The 16438-nt window shown below is 37.7% G+C and overlaps 1 protein-coding gene across 1 annotated transcript; it reads left to right on the top strand.

The window, feature by feature from the left end:
- Positions 1–6536: 6536 nt before the first annotated feature.
- LOC129266270 (putative nuclease HARBI1) lies at positions 6537–15284 on the top strand. The gene is made up of 6 exons (XM_064113627.1): positions 6537–6647; positions 9491–9554; positions 10286–10502; positions 10991–11277; positions 12325–12473; positions 13071–15284. The coding sequence occupies exons 2-6, from the start codon at positions 9510–9512 to the stop codon at positions 13423–13425; spliced, it is 1053 nt and encodes a 350-aa protein (XP_063969697.1). The 5' UTR covers positions 6537–6647; positions 9491–9509; the 3' UTR covers positions 13426–15284.
- The last annotated feature ends 1154 nt before the right edge of the window (positions 15285–16438 follow it).

The following is a 16438-nucleotide window of genomic DNA, read 5'->3' as shown; positions in this document are numbered from 1 at the left end:
GGGGGGGGGAATGAAGGGGGAAAAGAGGGGGAGATGAAATAATAATAATAATAATAAAAGAGCGTGCATGGGCGCGCCACCAAAGTGACCTTAAGCTCGAGGGAGGGGGTGCTTTGGCGCGGATCCAGGGGGGCGGAGGGCACACCCGGCTCATGCCTCCCCAAGTTTGAGAGCCAAAAAAAAAGTCGAAAGTACCGTATATGTGCAAGTGCTAACCCTTTTTAAAAATTTTGCCTGTCAAATTTTTCTGGAGAAAAGTGCCCCCCAGGAAATTCCTGGATCCGCACCTGGCTGGCATTATGTAGGCCCTATATAATTTTTATATATTTTTTTATTTAGAAGTGAATGAATGACTCAAAATTGGTTGTATAGCTTCTCATTGGCGGCAGTGGCGTAACAGGCGGGGGGGCAGGGGGGGCAAGTTGCCCCCCCTGGCGGATTTCACCGGGAAAATAAAAGAAAAACGGGAAAAAGAAAAAAAGGAGGGGGAAAGAAAGGGAAAGGGGAGGAAGGGGGAAAAGGAAAGGAGAAAAGGGAAGGGGAAAGGGGAAAAGGAAAGGGAAAGAAAAGTGAAAAGAAAACGAAGAAAAAACTTTTTTAATGGAAAAGGAAGGAAAGCGGGAAAATGTACGAAAAAGGAACATTTGAGAAAGAACAAATCATTCCGAAATAGGCCTATGTAATGCAATAGCACGGTGGAAAATAAATTTAAAGATGGCAAAATGGCAAACAATAGCGGGAAACGAATGTAGAATGTAATACGTTAAGCTGAATTTGAAAACAAAGAAAAGGGACAAGAAAAAAAGTAATAACATGACCGGGCTGCCGATGATTGAAATTAAAGAGCGGGAAAAAAGAAGGACTGCATATACATACAACATTGTGATATAAGCTTGCTAAATTTTATTAAAATAAGCCTTTGCCCTAGACCCCACGCAGTAGGGGCTCTTCATTTATGACCTTCAAATGGCTCTACAACGCCCCTGTTCAATCACGTTCAATCACTGGCATACAGGCGGGGGGGGTCTTGGTTCCATACCCAAATAAAAGAAATTACAGGAGACAACGTAAAATAAAATGAATGGAGACAATGAATTTGCTGAATAAAATGGAAAAATCTATCACATAATTAGAATTTAATTTCAATATGCAATTTTTTCCAGCTCCCTTTGCACGCTAGCGACTTTTTACAAATTTTCCCCACATTGCTATGTTTTGCCCCCCTCAATAGACTTGGTTTATTAAGCAACTGGGTTGAATAAATGTGTTTTGTAAAAGCTATATTCTGTATATGCCCGCGATTTGATTAAAATAGCGGCAATCTGCAAGGTTTAAATGGCTTTGATATCAAGAAGTTCTGGGAAGAGTCCCAGACCCCAACCGCACAGCACTGCGTATGGAAGGGTTGGGCTATGGTCCCAAAAAGTTAATCAAGAACAAAAAAGGAGGAAAGAAAAGCAATGGAAAAGTGTAGGATATGATTTTATTTACTGAATATATAGCTCAAAAGAAAAGTAGATTCTCGATGAAAAGGTGATTTTTTCTCGCTCGCTTCGCTCGCTCGGGACTTATATAAAGCAGCTTTTTAGCACATGTGCCATACTGCGCCCATCGTTTTTTTTTTCACTCTTCACGCTACTGCCGCAAAGAATCCTGTTCACAGTGGCGTACAGACCACAAAAAGGAATGTAAAGAGAGAAGATCTGTGAAATATATTGTTGTCTGGATATCATGTCATAATCTATCACAAAATTTGATTTTTGTATTAAAAAGGTCAAAATTTTTGCTCGCTCGCTTCGCTCGCTCGCAACCTTTTTAAAAAAGATAAATTCTGCCCGATACGCAATATCTGGCCTTCTCAAAATAGTCGCCTCATTACACCATTACGCCTGTTCGTACGATGATATGACCGGGAAATTTTTTGCTCTTGCCCCCCCTGGCCACCGACCCCTGTTACGCCGCTGATTGGCGGCGGAAGCCAAAAAATTTAGGGGGGGGTCTACCTGGAATTTATGGTTGGACACAGGAAAAACATTTGACAAGCAAAAAAAAAGGTGAACAAACAAAATTTTAGGGGGGACCATAACGATTTTAAACAATTTTAGGGCGGTCCACCTGAATTTAGGGGGGACGCAGGAACGAAATTGTAGCTTCTTAATATCACTTTAATTGCACCAAGCTTTCGATCAAAGCTTGGCACAAGAAAGAAGCTACAAGATTTGTATTGTATTTTAATGCTTGGTTAAAATAAATTGAATTGTCATTTCACTGATCATTAAGTATGAAACACCAGCGACGTTCTGTCCGCAAGTCATTTCTCACGCTATATATTTTACCAAAAATATAGAAATATGAAGACAGAGGAAAATAATCAGGAGCGGCGGGGCAAATTTTAAAGTGGGAGAGGGACACATGGGGAAAAAGCGCACTTAAATATGAAGAACAATTAAAAAAAATAGTATACTATCTACCCCAGTGGCGCAATGAGGCAAAAGTTTGGGCCAGACATGGCGTACAACGCAAATTTTTTTTTAAAGCTGCGAGCAAAATTTTGACTGTTTAATTAAAAAAACATAATTTGTAATGTAGGCCTATAGATTTTGACGTAATATGCAGACCAGGGATGTGTTAGGAAGGATAGGAATCTCTTCGCTTTAGTACCAGCCTACTTTAACCAATGCGAGATATCATCGCATTGGGAAACAAAATCACGAAACATGTTTTACAATAAAAAAAGGTTAAAAACAAATACCGGTATAATAGGGTAGACCCTACTCCAAAAGGAGACGTGGTACAGTGTGGTACCGGGCCGCGTCGTATCGTGTCAACTGTCCAGCAGTGCAGCGCTGCACGTGCACAAAAAAAAGGTACCGGTACTTAACGTACGAGGCTGAAATACCTCTTATCTATAGATGTACCAACATTTTTAGTTTTAGACCGAATTATATAAATAATTGGGATGAAATTATATTAAAGATCACACCAATAGATATATTGAAACATTTCACCAAAGCAGATATTTATAGAATATATTTACTACATTTACTACATTCTGACGAATACGGAACCAAACGGCGGCTCTCCTGTCGTTTCGGCAAAAATTTCAACCAGTCATTTGGATCCGGGGGGCCCGATCGACTAGTCGTTTTGTACTGGCGGTACTAATCAACTAGCCGTTTTGGACCGCCGGTACCCGGGCCAAAAATCCTATGGCAGCCATGTTGGCTATGTACAAAACCTATGGGAAATAAAAACGCGCGGAAAGAGTTCCCTCTCTAGCTCCCTTCGGGAGCTTATACGTAAGATCGTATCTCTGTGGATGTAACGGTCGATGGTGATTACTGAAAGAATGAGTTGGGCACACATCAACGGCGCAAAACAAAAGAAGTCAAGCACATTACATATTGCCATATACGATTCTGTTATGCCAGGAATGAAAGAGTAACATATTTACATTCCGTAACAAAATGAATCCTCCCAATATGTTGGTGACAGCGAGTACTCGAAGACACAAACGAAGATTCTGAGTAAACAGGAGACGATTAGTATATAGCGAGGATGACCTAATGAAATACATTTGATGTTATGGTGAGGAGTAGCCCCACAAAAGCGGAGAATGTAACGACGGGTGAAAGCAATGTGCCATTGTTGTGTGTTGAATTTTCCTTCTCCGAACATGCCGAATATCGTCAGACCAATATCTAACCTCCCCAAACAAACATCGGAACCGATTTAAGCACTGTTGTCAAACTCTGCATGCGCCTTTTTCCTTTTCGAAGTATAGAGCCACCATAAATTATAGGCCTACCAGCAACATGTTTAAATCGATGATTTATATATGACACGCGTATGTGTTTCTTTTTAATGATCTGGGAAAACAAATCAATAGCAATAAAAAAAAATGTATCAATCATTAAATGAAGTGATTTATGACATATCCTTTTAAGCAAAATCCGATCGACCAAAAGCTTCAGTGCCATTACCAATTTTATGCCATCGATTTGTGTGAATCGGTTTCGTTGGCGTGACTGTTGCGTGAGAATTAACGGTGCATTACATATGAATTACAGTAGAGGTATGTTATAATTATATTGTCATTTCTAACATTATACTCCGTTGATGGAAGTATACTCCCATCTCCCCGCTAATACATATTATAGGCAGTAATTAGTTTATCTCTACTCACAACTTCCTGGTTTACTCGTACTTTTCGCAGTTATGCGAGTCTTCAGTGAAAACATACCCAACGACATGAGCGGAATGATGACAAAACAAAATATATATATATATATATCAAATTCACTGAAATTAAACATTAAGTTTCTTTCATTTTCACAAAATATTATTTTCCGACATCATATAGAAAAATCACCTTTGCATAGAGTGTATAAATTAATATACAGTGCGTCCCTGAAAAAACGAAACCGAGATTAAGCGATGATTTATTATAAATTAATCACAAATACAATAGACTAATGACCTACCAATGTAAAGCTTAGAATCTCCTCTTTCATCTGATATTACTAAGATTATTCCCAATCCACGCATGAGTGAGCAAAGACAATTTGAAAAAAGGATACCAAAAACTCATTTGGCGGGGAGTATCTGAATTTCAAAAAGAAAATCACATGCCTAAAAAGTTCAATATCTGCTCTTTTATTTGATACCTTAATCCCCAAAAATGGTCAAGAAGTAAAAAAGTTATGTTCCCTCGAAACAATGCTTGTATTTCCATAATTTTCATAAAATAAACGTGTTTTCACCGGTTTCCCATCACAGAAGCAATCGCATGGTTAACAAAAGACTTAATGCATGGCTGATCGTCAACAAAACGGAGTGTCAAGTGAGTTTGAACGCTAGCCTGTAGAACCTCATAATTTTATTAAATTAAGGAAATTCAAGCATTATTTCAAATAACCAGAACTTTGTTATTTCTTGACCATTTTCTGTAATTGAGGTATCAAATTAAAGAGTAGATATTGAGCTTTTTAAAAATGTGGTTTCCTTTTTGAAACCCAGATACAGCCCGCCAAATGACTTTTTGGTATCCCCTCTTCAAATTGTTTTTGCTCACTCATGCGTGAATGAGAAATAATGAAAGAAGAGATTCTAAGCTTTACAATGGTAGGTCATTTGTCTATTGTATTTATGATTAAGTTATGATAAATCATCGATAAATCGGGATCTCGGTTTCGTTTTTGTGGGACGCACTGTATACCCAGTGAACAGGATTACTCCAGGTATTATAGTCTTTCTTAGCATTTACATACGTCGTACTTTGTATTTGCAAGTTAGGCCTATATTTTTTTTTGCCATATTTTTTCTTTGACGCATGATTTAGATATTTCTGACGAAGTATGAATTAATGATAGCTTACTTATTCCGAGTTTCTACCAATTCATTCTTTGGTTAGTTATCATCAGAATAAACAGTGTAACTAACTGGTTACAGTTCGTTATTCCGAATGTTTGTAATTCCAGAACACGTAAATTATACCTATACCTCTAAGTTCGTTAGTCCGAAAACGAAAAAGGGTTCGTTAATCCGAACATTTGTGGCGTTATTCTGAAGGTTCGTTAGTCCGAACGTGAAATAAGGTTAGTTATTCCGAAGGTTCGTTAATCCGAAAATGAAATAAAGTTCGTTAGTCCGAAAATGGATAAGGTTCGTTAATAATCTGTGACAAAGCCTCGAAAACCGGAAAAGCAGGCGTGGTGGGGGGGGGGGGGGGGGGGGTAGGAGGATCAACGTTGCTGTTCAATAATGTTATGAGGATGGGAATGGGCTGATCTGTCGTTTCCAGGGGTGTTTACGTACGCATAATTCTCCCAAAGGTGTGATCATAGGCATATGGGACTTGTCTATTTTTATTCAAGAATCGATATCGTGTTTATCTCTCATTGCCATTTTAACATTGTTTACATGTATCCAGGTGTTGATATTTTATTTTATTTAGTAGAATTTGTTGATTAATTTGTTCGATAGTTTTCTTTGCAAGTACAGACATGGGTGATTTTTCTTTCCTTCGGTGGCCTCCTACCATAATGATTATGTCTACGTCATTCATGGCTCATTATACGATGACGATGCAGAATAGGAAAGGAGTAGGCTAGGTGCATACTACAGTAATCAATAACGCACTTACATTTTTTTGCGATTGTTTTACAGTTTGTCAAAATGTGGGTGTATTTTGGTGTGCTAAGGCGATGGGCTAGTACATAGAACCAGTGGCGTGTTACAACCGATAATGTCGCACCAACGCATAATGTCACACCAACGCATATTGTCGCAGATTACGACATTATGCCAAGAGCGTCCAACGCATAATGTCACAGTCAACGCATATGGCCCGAATTCACAAAAGAAGTTTAAACCATGGTCGAGGTTTAAACCCCCTCTAAGGTTTAAATTTAGACCACGGTCTCGATTTTGCTATTCACAAAAGAAGTTTAAACCGCCGGGGGGTTTAACTACGTCATAATTTGGTTTTAATTTAGACTGCTCATAGGGGTGGTTTAATTCCTAAACGCGCGTGCGCAAAATCGACTTGTCCATCTTGGCGCCGAAATTTTGAAGACAAATTTGCAGACGATTCAGTCCAAATCCGCCGTATCGTGTGTGATAGTGGCCAAGTTCAAGCACAAATCGTAAGTATATCGTTATATTTCCGATGCCTATTTTCATTCAATTTCGTATTAACATTATATGCATACCTCGTATTTATTTTAAATCAATAAATTGTCATTCGAAAAGACCATGACATTGTTGTTTTTTACGTTATCGCAGCAGTGTTTTAATGCTAGTCCCATTTGTTCACTTTTGTGTTGGAAGTTATACACGAGTTTCGCCCGATCCTTCAATCATCGCGATCTCGCCTCGCACAAGGGTGGACATTGATTAGATCTCAATGTAACGTGGACAAAGCGAATTTCAAACGAATTAAATAAAGAAACCTTGGAATATGATGATTTGCATTCCATGCCATGGCATTATTTTAGCCTATGATATGAATGATATGAATATCCTGAATATGATTATGACTTATGACTATCTTATGTTATGAGGCTGTACTGAAGCGAGCTATAATCTATATCAACTGAGTCTGACTGAGTGAGACTGAGTGAGACTGAGAGAGCCTTACTCACACACACGTATTGCGAGGTTAGTAACCTCGCACCATGCCCATGAACCGCGTTTGGCAGTGGATTTCTAACTAGTGGGTCGCGCGTGCTGGGATCTCACTTCTGGTGTGCACAACACGACTAAGTTACTAATGGTTGATTTTTCTGTGCGCGGCGGCATGTAATGAACCCTTAAGTTAGTTTGGGCTTTGCCTTTTTGGGTGAGTCTGACTGAGCTCTTCTAACGTTAAGCCTTAGTTAAGTTTATAGCCTAGCCCTAGGCTAACGTAACTGAGTGGTCCTCCTGCCCCTGGCCCGAACTGTCCTAACAAATTACTTACTAACTTAGGCTAAATAATAATAAAATCTAGTTAGTAGGATAATCGTGTGCGTAGCCGTAGCATAGAGGGCGGGCGAAATTGAAACTTTTGACCCACCCCCCCTCCCTCCCCCCTGAGATCCTGTCATCCGTCCACAATTAAAAAAGAAAAAAAGCTTCTTCGACTTCGTCATTTCAAGTCCGATTTCAGTTCTGTTTGCTATATCATAGCACTAGGTGGGGGCCCGGGGGGGCCACTTCCATTGACGAGTGGATACCATGCGCGACCATGGGGTCTCGAAAAGCACCCTAAACACGTAATTTCCATATTCTGAAAATGCACCCCTTAACAAGTATTGGCGTGTGAAATCCTACCCTTAACAAGTATTGGAAACAAAACGATACTGGTGGGGGATTCTAAACTTCTACACAAATTTTTTTACTCATTAAATATGTTAATTTATGCACATTTTGCAAAATGAAAGTATGGGAAAAAAGGAGGAAGAACGAATTAAACAATGAAGGAAAGAAAAATGTTTCTTTCATTCTTTGAAAGAAACTGAAAGAAAGAAAAAATCAGGAGGGGAGGAAAGAAATTAAAGGGAAAAGAATTGGAAGGGTAAAATAAAATAAAGAATGAAAAAGGATGGATGAATTAAAGCGAGGGAGGAAAGAATGAAGAGATAAGAAAATGAAAGAAAAACAATAATGGAAGGAGAGAAAGAACAAAAAGAAAAAGGGGAGAAAGGTGGAGAAGAAAGCAAAGAAAAGTTTGAGGAAAGAAAGAAGGAAGGAAATAAAAACAAGGAACTTTAAAAAAGAAGGAAAGTAAGAGAAAGAAGGAAAGACAAATGAACATAAATAGGAAAGATTGGAAATGAAGTTAGATTGAGAAAAAAGGCAAGCAGGAAGGATAGAAAAGAAAGAAAAATGAAAAAAAAGAGGAAAAAGTTCAAACTTAAAGCAAACAAAAAATCCAATCATTTTAACGAAAAATCTTCTCCGATCCAACATGCCTAGCTATATTAATAGCCTGCCACACACAGGCAGGAGGCCAGTTCGTTATCAATGTATTGGGTAGCAAGAAAATCACCGTAGAACTTGCAAGTTAACAGTTATCAATTTTAATGTTACGTCTGCTTTGTCATCTGTTGGTTATTTGATGAATATTCTTCACATTTCTATGTATTAATTATACTTTTTTCAATATTCTGAAATACGGGACAAATAGGCGTCCCGGGAAGGGTATGTCGGGACGGGACGTCTGGTCACCCGGGGGGGGGGGTTATGTCACTGTGATCATAACCTATTATTATGGGGATTGGGATCTTAATACATTTTACATTTTTCCTTGACAATGATTAATGTTAGCTGTCTTGTTTTTTTTATTTTTTTTGCCCGGGGGGGCCACTTACATTGACGGGTGGATACCATGCGCGACCAAAAAAACACGTAAAAAGGATGTCCTTTTCACGATAGGGCACGTTACGTACGTAACGTGATAAGGGTGTCAAAAACACAAAAATAATGAAAAAAGGGTATCTATTTCGCTATAGGACAATTACGTGTTTAGGGTCGAATTTGCGGGGATGATAAAACAAAATTAAAATGTTTTATAAAGGATGTCCTTTTTGCCCCAACACTTCGTGTTTAGAGTCCAATTTTCGCGAGATGTAGAAGATGGGGTCGTACTAAACCAAAATAGGTAAAGCCGACGACCGAAAGACCCGTAACAATAAAACATTCCTGTACTTGTTTAGGGGTTCGTTTCAGGGAATATTTGCCAAGAGTATCGTTTTGTTTCCAATACTTGTTAAGGGTAGGGTTTCACACGCCAATACTTGTTAAGGGGTGCATTTTCAGAATATGGAAATTACGTGTTTAGGGTGCTTTTCGAGACCCCATGGTCGCGCATGGTATCCACTCGTGAATGGAACTGGCCCCCCCGGGTTTTTTGCATGAATGATGAGATGCTTTATATAAATTGTTTTTATTTATGCCTATCGTCTTGCATGAATTAATACAGTATCAATTTTCTATTGTGTCACAGAGTTGCAAACATCGTAAATATGGCCTATCTTCATCACGTTCGTCGTATCCGAAGATTGAGAGAGGTATGAATATACAAGTCAAAAGAGGTTTTATTTCATTGGTCAAATTAGATTTGTGTTCTGTACTACCAAGGGCCTTTTCACATGTGAATCTTGATTCATTGTAATGATTGCTATTGTAATTGTTATTAGCGTTCATGATTCTAATCATGTTCTAGTTTGGTTTCACACGTGCTAAATATTCGTCATTAGCCTTGTTTTTCACTGGAATAATTCAAATTACGATTTTTTAACCATGTGAAGGGCAGTTAGTGTTAACAATCCTGATCCTATCAAACCATTGCATCCCTTGGTTGCAATGAAAAGATGTGGAGACAATTATTATTTTTTTATAAATGAACATTAAATAAAGGTCAAGTCCACCCCAGAAAAATGTTGATTTGAATAAATGGAGAAAAATCAAATTAGCATAATGCTTAAAATTCATCAAAATTGGATGTAAAATAAGATTAAGTAAGCTACAGTATGTCCTTTTAAAGTTTCGCTTATTTTTCACAAATAGTGATATGCACAACTCAGTGACATGAGACAGTCGAGATGTCCCTCACTCACTATTTTGTTTTTGTCTCACCTGCAAGTAATTTTCTTTAAGACTCCCGATACCCTGAGTGATCTATTCTGGTCCAAGTTTGGAATTCATTGGCAAACTAGATCTATGAACTCATATATTTACATTATTTGAACAAATTTAAAGATATTGCTAAAACATGCAACTGTCCCCTATATGTACACAGAATCCAGAAGGGAGGCCACAAAGAGGTCCCCGGGACCTGAAGGACCCTTTTGAATTGTACGATGAAGAAGCATTCCGGATACGATATCGTTTTTCCAAGGAGAGCGTCATCTACATCATCGACATGCTTGAAGCAGACTTGACGAGGAACACGGAGAGGAACAATCCTCTACCAGTCAGTCTACAGGTTTTGACAGTTCTACGATTTTATGCCGTTGGTGAGTAATTGATGTACCCTTAATATTAATAGCACCAAAAAATGTATCTTTTCTGAGCAAATAAAGATTGCTTTGCTATGTATATTTTAAATGCTAATAAATCTTCCATTGATTTGAAATTGACAGAAAGTGCATTCTGACCAGATGTGAAATCATGAGGCTTTACAGAGGCTTACACTTATCTTGTAATTATATTTAATTAAGGTAAATATGTGAAGTTTGGTCGTAATGACATGGGCTTCACTTTAAGTGATGAATGTCCTTAATTGAATTTCGATCCCTCAATCTATTCTTTTGTGCTATTTAGTTCTCAGATTTTAAATAACTTTTAAATAGGGCTATTCAATTGCTCAAACTGTGATTAAGCTTAAAGTCAATATAAGGATTAGTATTATTATTATTGCTGTTGACATTAACTATTTCTAGAGTAGTTTCATTTAGTTTGTTTTATGAATGTCGATTTGATCTCATTTTTCTTTCTAACATAGGATCTTTCCAGAGGATGCATGGTGATGAGGCAACAGTATCACAGTCATCTGTCAGTAGAGTGATCAAAGATGTGTCTGAAGCTATTGCAAGGAGGAAGAGGCAATTCATGACCTTTCCTGCAACGAGAGAAGAAGTTGAAACGACCCAGCAGCAATTTTACGACTACTGCAGATTTCCAGGGGTCATTGGTGCAATTGATGGGACTCATGTCTACATCCAGAGTCCTGGTGGCGAACAAGCCATGTACTTCTTGAACAGGAAGAACAGATATTCGGTCAATGTTCAGGTAAGTAAATTTGTAATTTTTAATTCCCATCCGAAATTGGGAAAATCAAATTAATTTTCAACCAAATAGTTATGGAATTATGTGAATATGAATAATGTGATATTATTTTGGCCAGCTGTGCACGATTACTTTTTTTGAAGCTCCGAAAATCTGGACTGCTCCACTGTCCAACACGTGAATGAGCTAAATATTGTGGTGGTGGGAGGGGGACGAGGATGCAGAGCTACCTGAAGTGCTTAAAATATGAAGCCTTCAATAATGGCTAAGAAGGGTTCTAAATTAACAGAAGATATAAAAATGCCAACATACTACAAAATTTAAGTGAATACATCAAAAATAAAATGAATATAAAAAAAGAACACCATCCGATTGATCTTCCATAATAGGGATATCGAATGCTAGATTACACAAAATCCAAGGAAATTAATACGCATTTAAATTTCAAATACAGTCAAGTTTTTGTATTCCCTTTGTTATAAAATTATTAAACCTCAATTCCAGGTTAATAGTAGATCGAACTTTTATTTTCTTTTTTTTTTGTACTGGCTCCCACGCGCCACTCCGCAAGGCTCTGGGCGCCACAAGTGGCGTGCGTGCCACCATTTGAGAATCCCTGATTTAGGCCATATACATGCATCAACACAAGACTGCAATTCTTATATAGATAATTATAAATGTCATCTATCCATACCCTTCATTTGCATATTGCAACTAGGATATACAAAAATGGAATTTATTAAACTATTAACTTCTTGCATTATCAATTATTATGAAAGGGTAATTTAAATGTTTGTTCTATGTTAAGATTTTACATATCAATTAATGAATATAAGTGCAAGGAGACTGAATATAATTTGCCAAGGGTCATTCAAATTCATATGTTGGGAGATTGCTGCACTAACTGCAGGCAGTTGAGTCAAATAACACATTTGGAAGAATGTTGCAATAATCAGGAAAGTAAGTGCAGTTAAATTACCTGCCAAGCTTGAAATGCAATGTACATGTAAATGTGTGATTCATGTATGTCTACTTTTTCAAATTTAATAGGTAGTTTGTGATCTTGCTGGGAAAATAACAAGTATTGTGGCAAGGTGGCCTGGCAGCACCCATGATTCCCGGATTTTCAATGAGAGCTCACTGAAGGAACAGCTGGAGGCAAGGGCAGATGGTGCTGAGTGGCTTCTTGGAGATAGTGGGTATGTACATTGGTCATTAAGTGTATCCCTTTCTTAAAGGAACCTACACCAAAATATCTAGTTAAATTGTTATAATGACTATTAAAGGATAATCTGAATTAATTAAACTTTATTATTGAGATGTCACATGCACCCAAAATGTGGCACCCCCAATTTATTATTCTTGTAATTCAAATTCAATAATTACATTTTATTTTTTCTTAATGAAAACAAAAGAGGGATCCATTATTTCACAAAATAAAAGAACCCACTTCATCAGCATAGATTTCTTTGATGGAAGGGGAGGGGGGTGAGATATTAATATGGTTTACTTAGAAAGTACAATAATTTTATCATTAATTCATTAGTATAAAGTAGAATTAATTTGTCCATTTTGGATTGAATTTATAAAGTTTCAACTTCAGATTTGGTTCTCTTATTACTTTGTATTTGTGCAAACGGCTGTGGCAAGAATAAGAAATGGATCATAATTTTTCAAATTTCTACTGTATTGCTTTGAAATAAATCGCTTAGGAAATTATTAATTAGTGCGTCCAATTCCCTACATAAATTTAATAGTAAGAGACTTACATGTATTTTTTTCCATTTCCATTTCAGGTACCCATGTCTTCCCTATCTCATGACCCCTCTCCTGAATCCTCAGGGACGGCCACAGGTACGCTATAATGCTGCCCACAAAAGAGGGCGTTGTATTATTGAGCGGACCTTTGGTCGTTTGAAGAGGAGGTTCCCTTGCCTCAATTATCTCCGCGTGAAGGTGGACACTACATTTGCAATCATAGTGTCTTGCTCGGTCCTGTGGAATATCTCTCTTGACCGGCGCGAGCCAGATATTCCAGGACCTGAGCCTGAGGAAATGCCTCCACTTGTCCACCTTCCTCCTGGCCTCCACGACGTTGTCGTAGGAAGGCTCAGGAGAGAGCAGATAATTGAGGATCACTTTAATCGTTAAGGCATGTCTGTGTATGTATATACATATAGAAGGTAATTTTTGTCTCACCTGCGTAGCACAGCGGGACTAAAAGCGCTGCTTTTCTGACAACGGCGGCGTCAACAATGAAATCTTAACCGAGGTTAATTTTTGGTAATGTCATAACTATGAAAGTTTTTGGATGTAGTTCATGAAACAGACATGAGAGGAATCAAAGATCACTTATTGTTATGCACAAGTCTTAGGTCATATGATCAAGGTAAAAAAAAGGTCATTTTGGGTCAATGATCATGTTTTCTATTGTGAGTATATTTAATAGTTTTCTAAGTCATCACTGCTGCTATATTGATTCGCGTAATGCAGGCGAGACTGCCAGAGGCGTTCGACTTATCATGGGAAGGGCAGTGAATTTGATCCGAACGAAAATGTTTGAAATCTGAAACTTAACTATCCTGAATTCTATAGTGCAAATTTCAGGCTTTTTCCTTATTAAATATTGCTTAATTTGGTACATTAAAACACTCCCACATTTGTGCAAATTCTTTTTTTTTTTTTTTTTGTCATCAGAATTAACACAAAGAAAATATCACAGACATGCCTTACATTAAAGTAAAGTAGCCACTCGGGACTATCTGCTCTGCCTCCAACCGTTCATTCAGTAGCTGCAGAGGATATTTGGAAATCATGAAGCTGCCAAGGTACTTGTTATTTTTCCAGCAAGCAAGGTTTTCATGCAGCTACATTTACATCTGAATTACATTCCGAAAGTTTGGGCCTTTGTTTGAGGGGGGAGGGTGCCTCCATCATGAAAAGTTATTACCAGAAGCATTAATATATTTAAAAGGTTATATGCCCATCCCCTTTTCCTTGATAACTAATAATCTATGTTCATGGGTGAGAAATTTAACTGCTTGGATTACAGAATATCAGGATGTAAGCAGGGAAAAGAATACACAAGGGCTACGGATGAATATGCCCCTTAATTAACTGCAAAAAAAGCACTGTTAAACTAAACAAGAAAAGCCCCCGAAAAATATCATAGGGTCCATTGTTAACTGTACATGTAATACAAAAGTTAACATTCTGGCTTGTCCCCAAAGTAGCCCTGCAAAAATATTGATTTTTTCCCCCTCTGCATGATGGGTAATTTGTATATTTATTATATAATGGCTAGTTCACAAGACAAGGAATAAAAAAAGTGAAAGCTGGAAAAGAATATATAATACATAATCAGAATAATGAATATATTTTGATTAATATGGAGGGCATTCTAGTTTTGACATTTTCCTATTTGGAATGTAATTCAGAATGCAAATACAGTTGTATGCTACACTGGGAAACAAACATCCTACACAAAGAGCGGTATCCTGTTGTTCTTGTCAAGAAGTTATTTGGCTATTCCTACCATGATTCTGTATGTACACATATCTCATCAATGCACCTTGTATGCCTGGTTAGCTGCAGTACTTGTAAAATTGTCTGTTGACCTGTATTAATTTCTTCTTTCAATGTTTGAAACGTCAGGATTGTTTCATCCTCCTTGCATTAGTTTTCTACCGTTTTTTATTACTCTTATAGCTGTGATATTGATGCCTCATCATAGTGTCAATCGTAGAGCTGTCATTACCTGTAGTATATTTTTTGTGTGTTCCTCTCAAAAATATCTTCAAGCATGTTGATGATGTAATTTACTGTCACTTCTTCATCGTACAATTCAAAGTAATAATAATTGTGGAAGCCATCAGTTCTTGCATTTTTCTCCTGTGATATGGAACTTTTAGTCTAGTCTTAGGAGTTAGGAAATATAAAATTATTGAACGTTCATGTGCAGAAGGTACATAGACACAATGGCAAAGAAATAAATTGAGAGCAACAAGATCATTAACAGTGTCTGAATTCCACTTTATTGATGTTAAGCGAGACAGGTACCTATCATGATTACACAAATTTGATTATAATGTCCCTTTTTAGGTGTGAATATAAAAAAATTTCAGCTCGCGCTTCGCGCTCGCATTATTTGATGAGTGAGATACATATCCGTTTAATGACAATGTCCTTAAAATGTCTCTATTAGGTCACTCACTCAGTCATTCAAAAATTTTGCTGGTGCCCCCCCCCCCCCCCCAATGCCGTGACCCACGGTACGCCACTGTGGACATATCAATGACAATTCCTTGCATATCTAAAAACATGATTGCAAAAAAATGCCAAAATATTTCAGTCATCCCCCCCACCCATCAACACGGATTTACGCCAGTGGCAGCGGGGACAGTCACCCCCTCCCTTTTGAAAACGGGGTAAAGTTTTACTAAGAATTTTGACAAAATTCAATAAAAATTTGCACAAAATCCTTGCTTTCGAAAATGCAAAAGCTTGCTCGATACGCTCCCTTGCATACAAGTAGTTTTTTACGAAAAATTGTATGTAACAGTGTCTTGTCACCGGGATTAATTTCTGCGTATATTTGTGATCGCATTGAATGCAATTAACCAATGGAACACCTACACATTTCAAAATTGTATCAATATTTATATATATCTAAAATATTAATTAAATACATCCAGGCCTGTAGCCCTATGCAATTTTTTTTTTATTTTCGAGCTGGGACAAAATCCTTCTTTGTAATATTTTTGGGGTCCTTCCGCAAAATTTCAGGGGGTTCAATTTCACCCACAGGACATACCCCATTTTCCTTTGAAAATTAAACATTTCAAAATCCCCCAAAGACCACCCCCCCTCGCAATTTTTTTTTATACTCGAGCTGGGAAAAAATCCTTCTTTGTAATATTTTGTTGGGTCCTTCCGCAAAATTCAGGGGGTTCAATTTCCTCACAGGACGTACCCCATTTCCTTTGAAAACTAAATATTTCAAAGTCCACCCCCCTCGCCAATTTTTTTTATGTTCGAGCTGGGAAAAAAATCCTTTCAAATATTTTTTGGGGTCCTTCCATTTCAGGGGTTCAATTTCACCCACAGGATGTACCCTATTTTCCTTTGAAAATTAAACATTTCAAAATCCCCCCCCCCCCCAAAA

This window comes from Lytechinus pictus, chromosome 2 (genome assembly GCF_037042905.1).
Source record: "Lytechinus pictus isolate F3 Inbred chromosome 2, Lp3.0, whole genome shotgun sequence".
NCBI lineage: Eukaryota > Metazoa > Echinodermata > Echinoidea > Temnopleuroida > Toxopneustidae > Lytechinus > Lytechinus pictus.
The sequence above is the reverse complement of the archived record's forward strand: the minus strand, read 5'-3'. Positions and strand labels throughout refer to the sequence as shown.

Bases quoted from the DNA above. Each gene is read 5' to 3' on its own strand.
- LOC129266270 (XM_064113627.1), top strand. From the start codon at position 9,510: ATGGCCTATCTTCATCACGTTCGTCGTATCCGAAGATTGAGAGAG. The intron at 10,503-10,990 runs GTGAGTAATTGA...TTTCTAACATAG, and splicing joins TCTACGATTTTATGCCGTTG to GATCTTTCCAGAGGATGCAT. The intron at 12,474-13,070 runs GTATGTACATTG...TTTCCATTTCAG, and splicing joins TGGCTTCTTGGAGATAGTGG to GTACCCATGTCTTCCCTATC.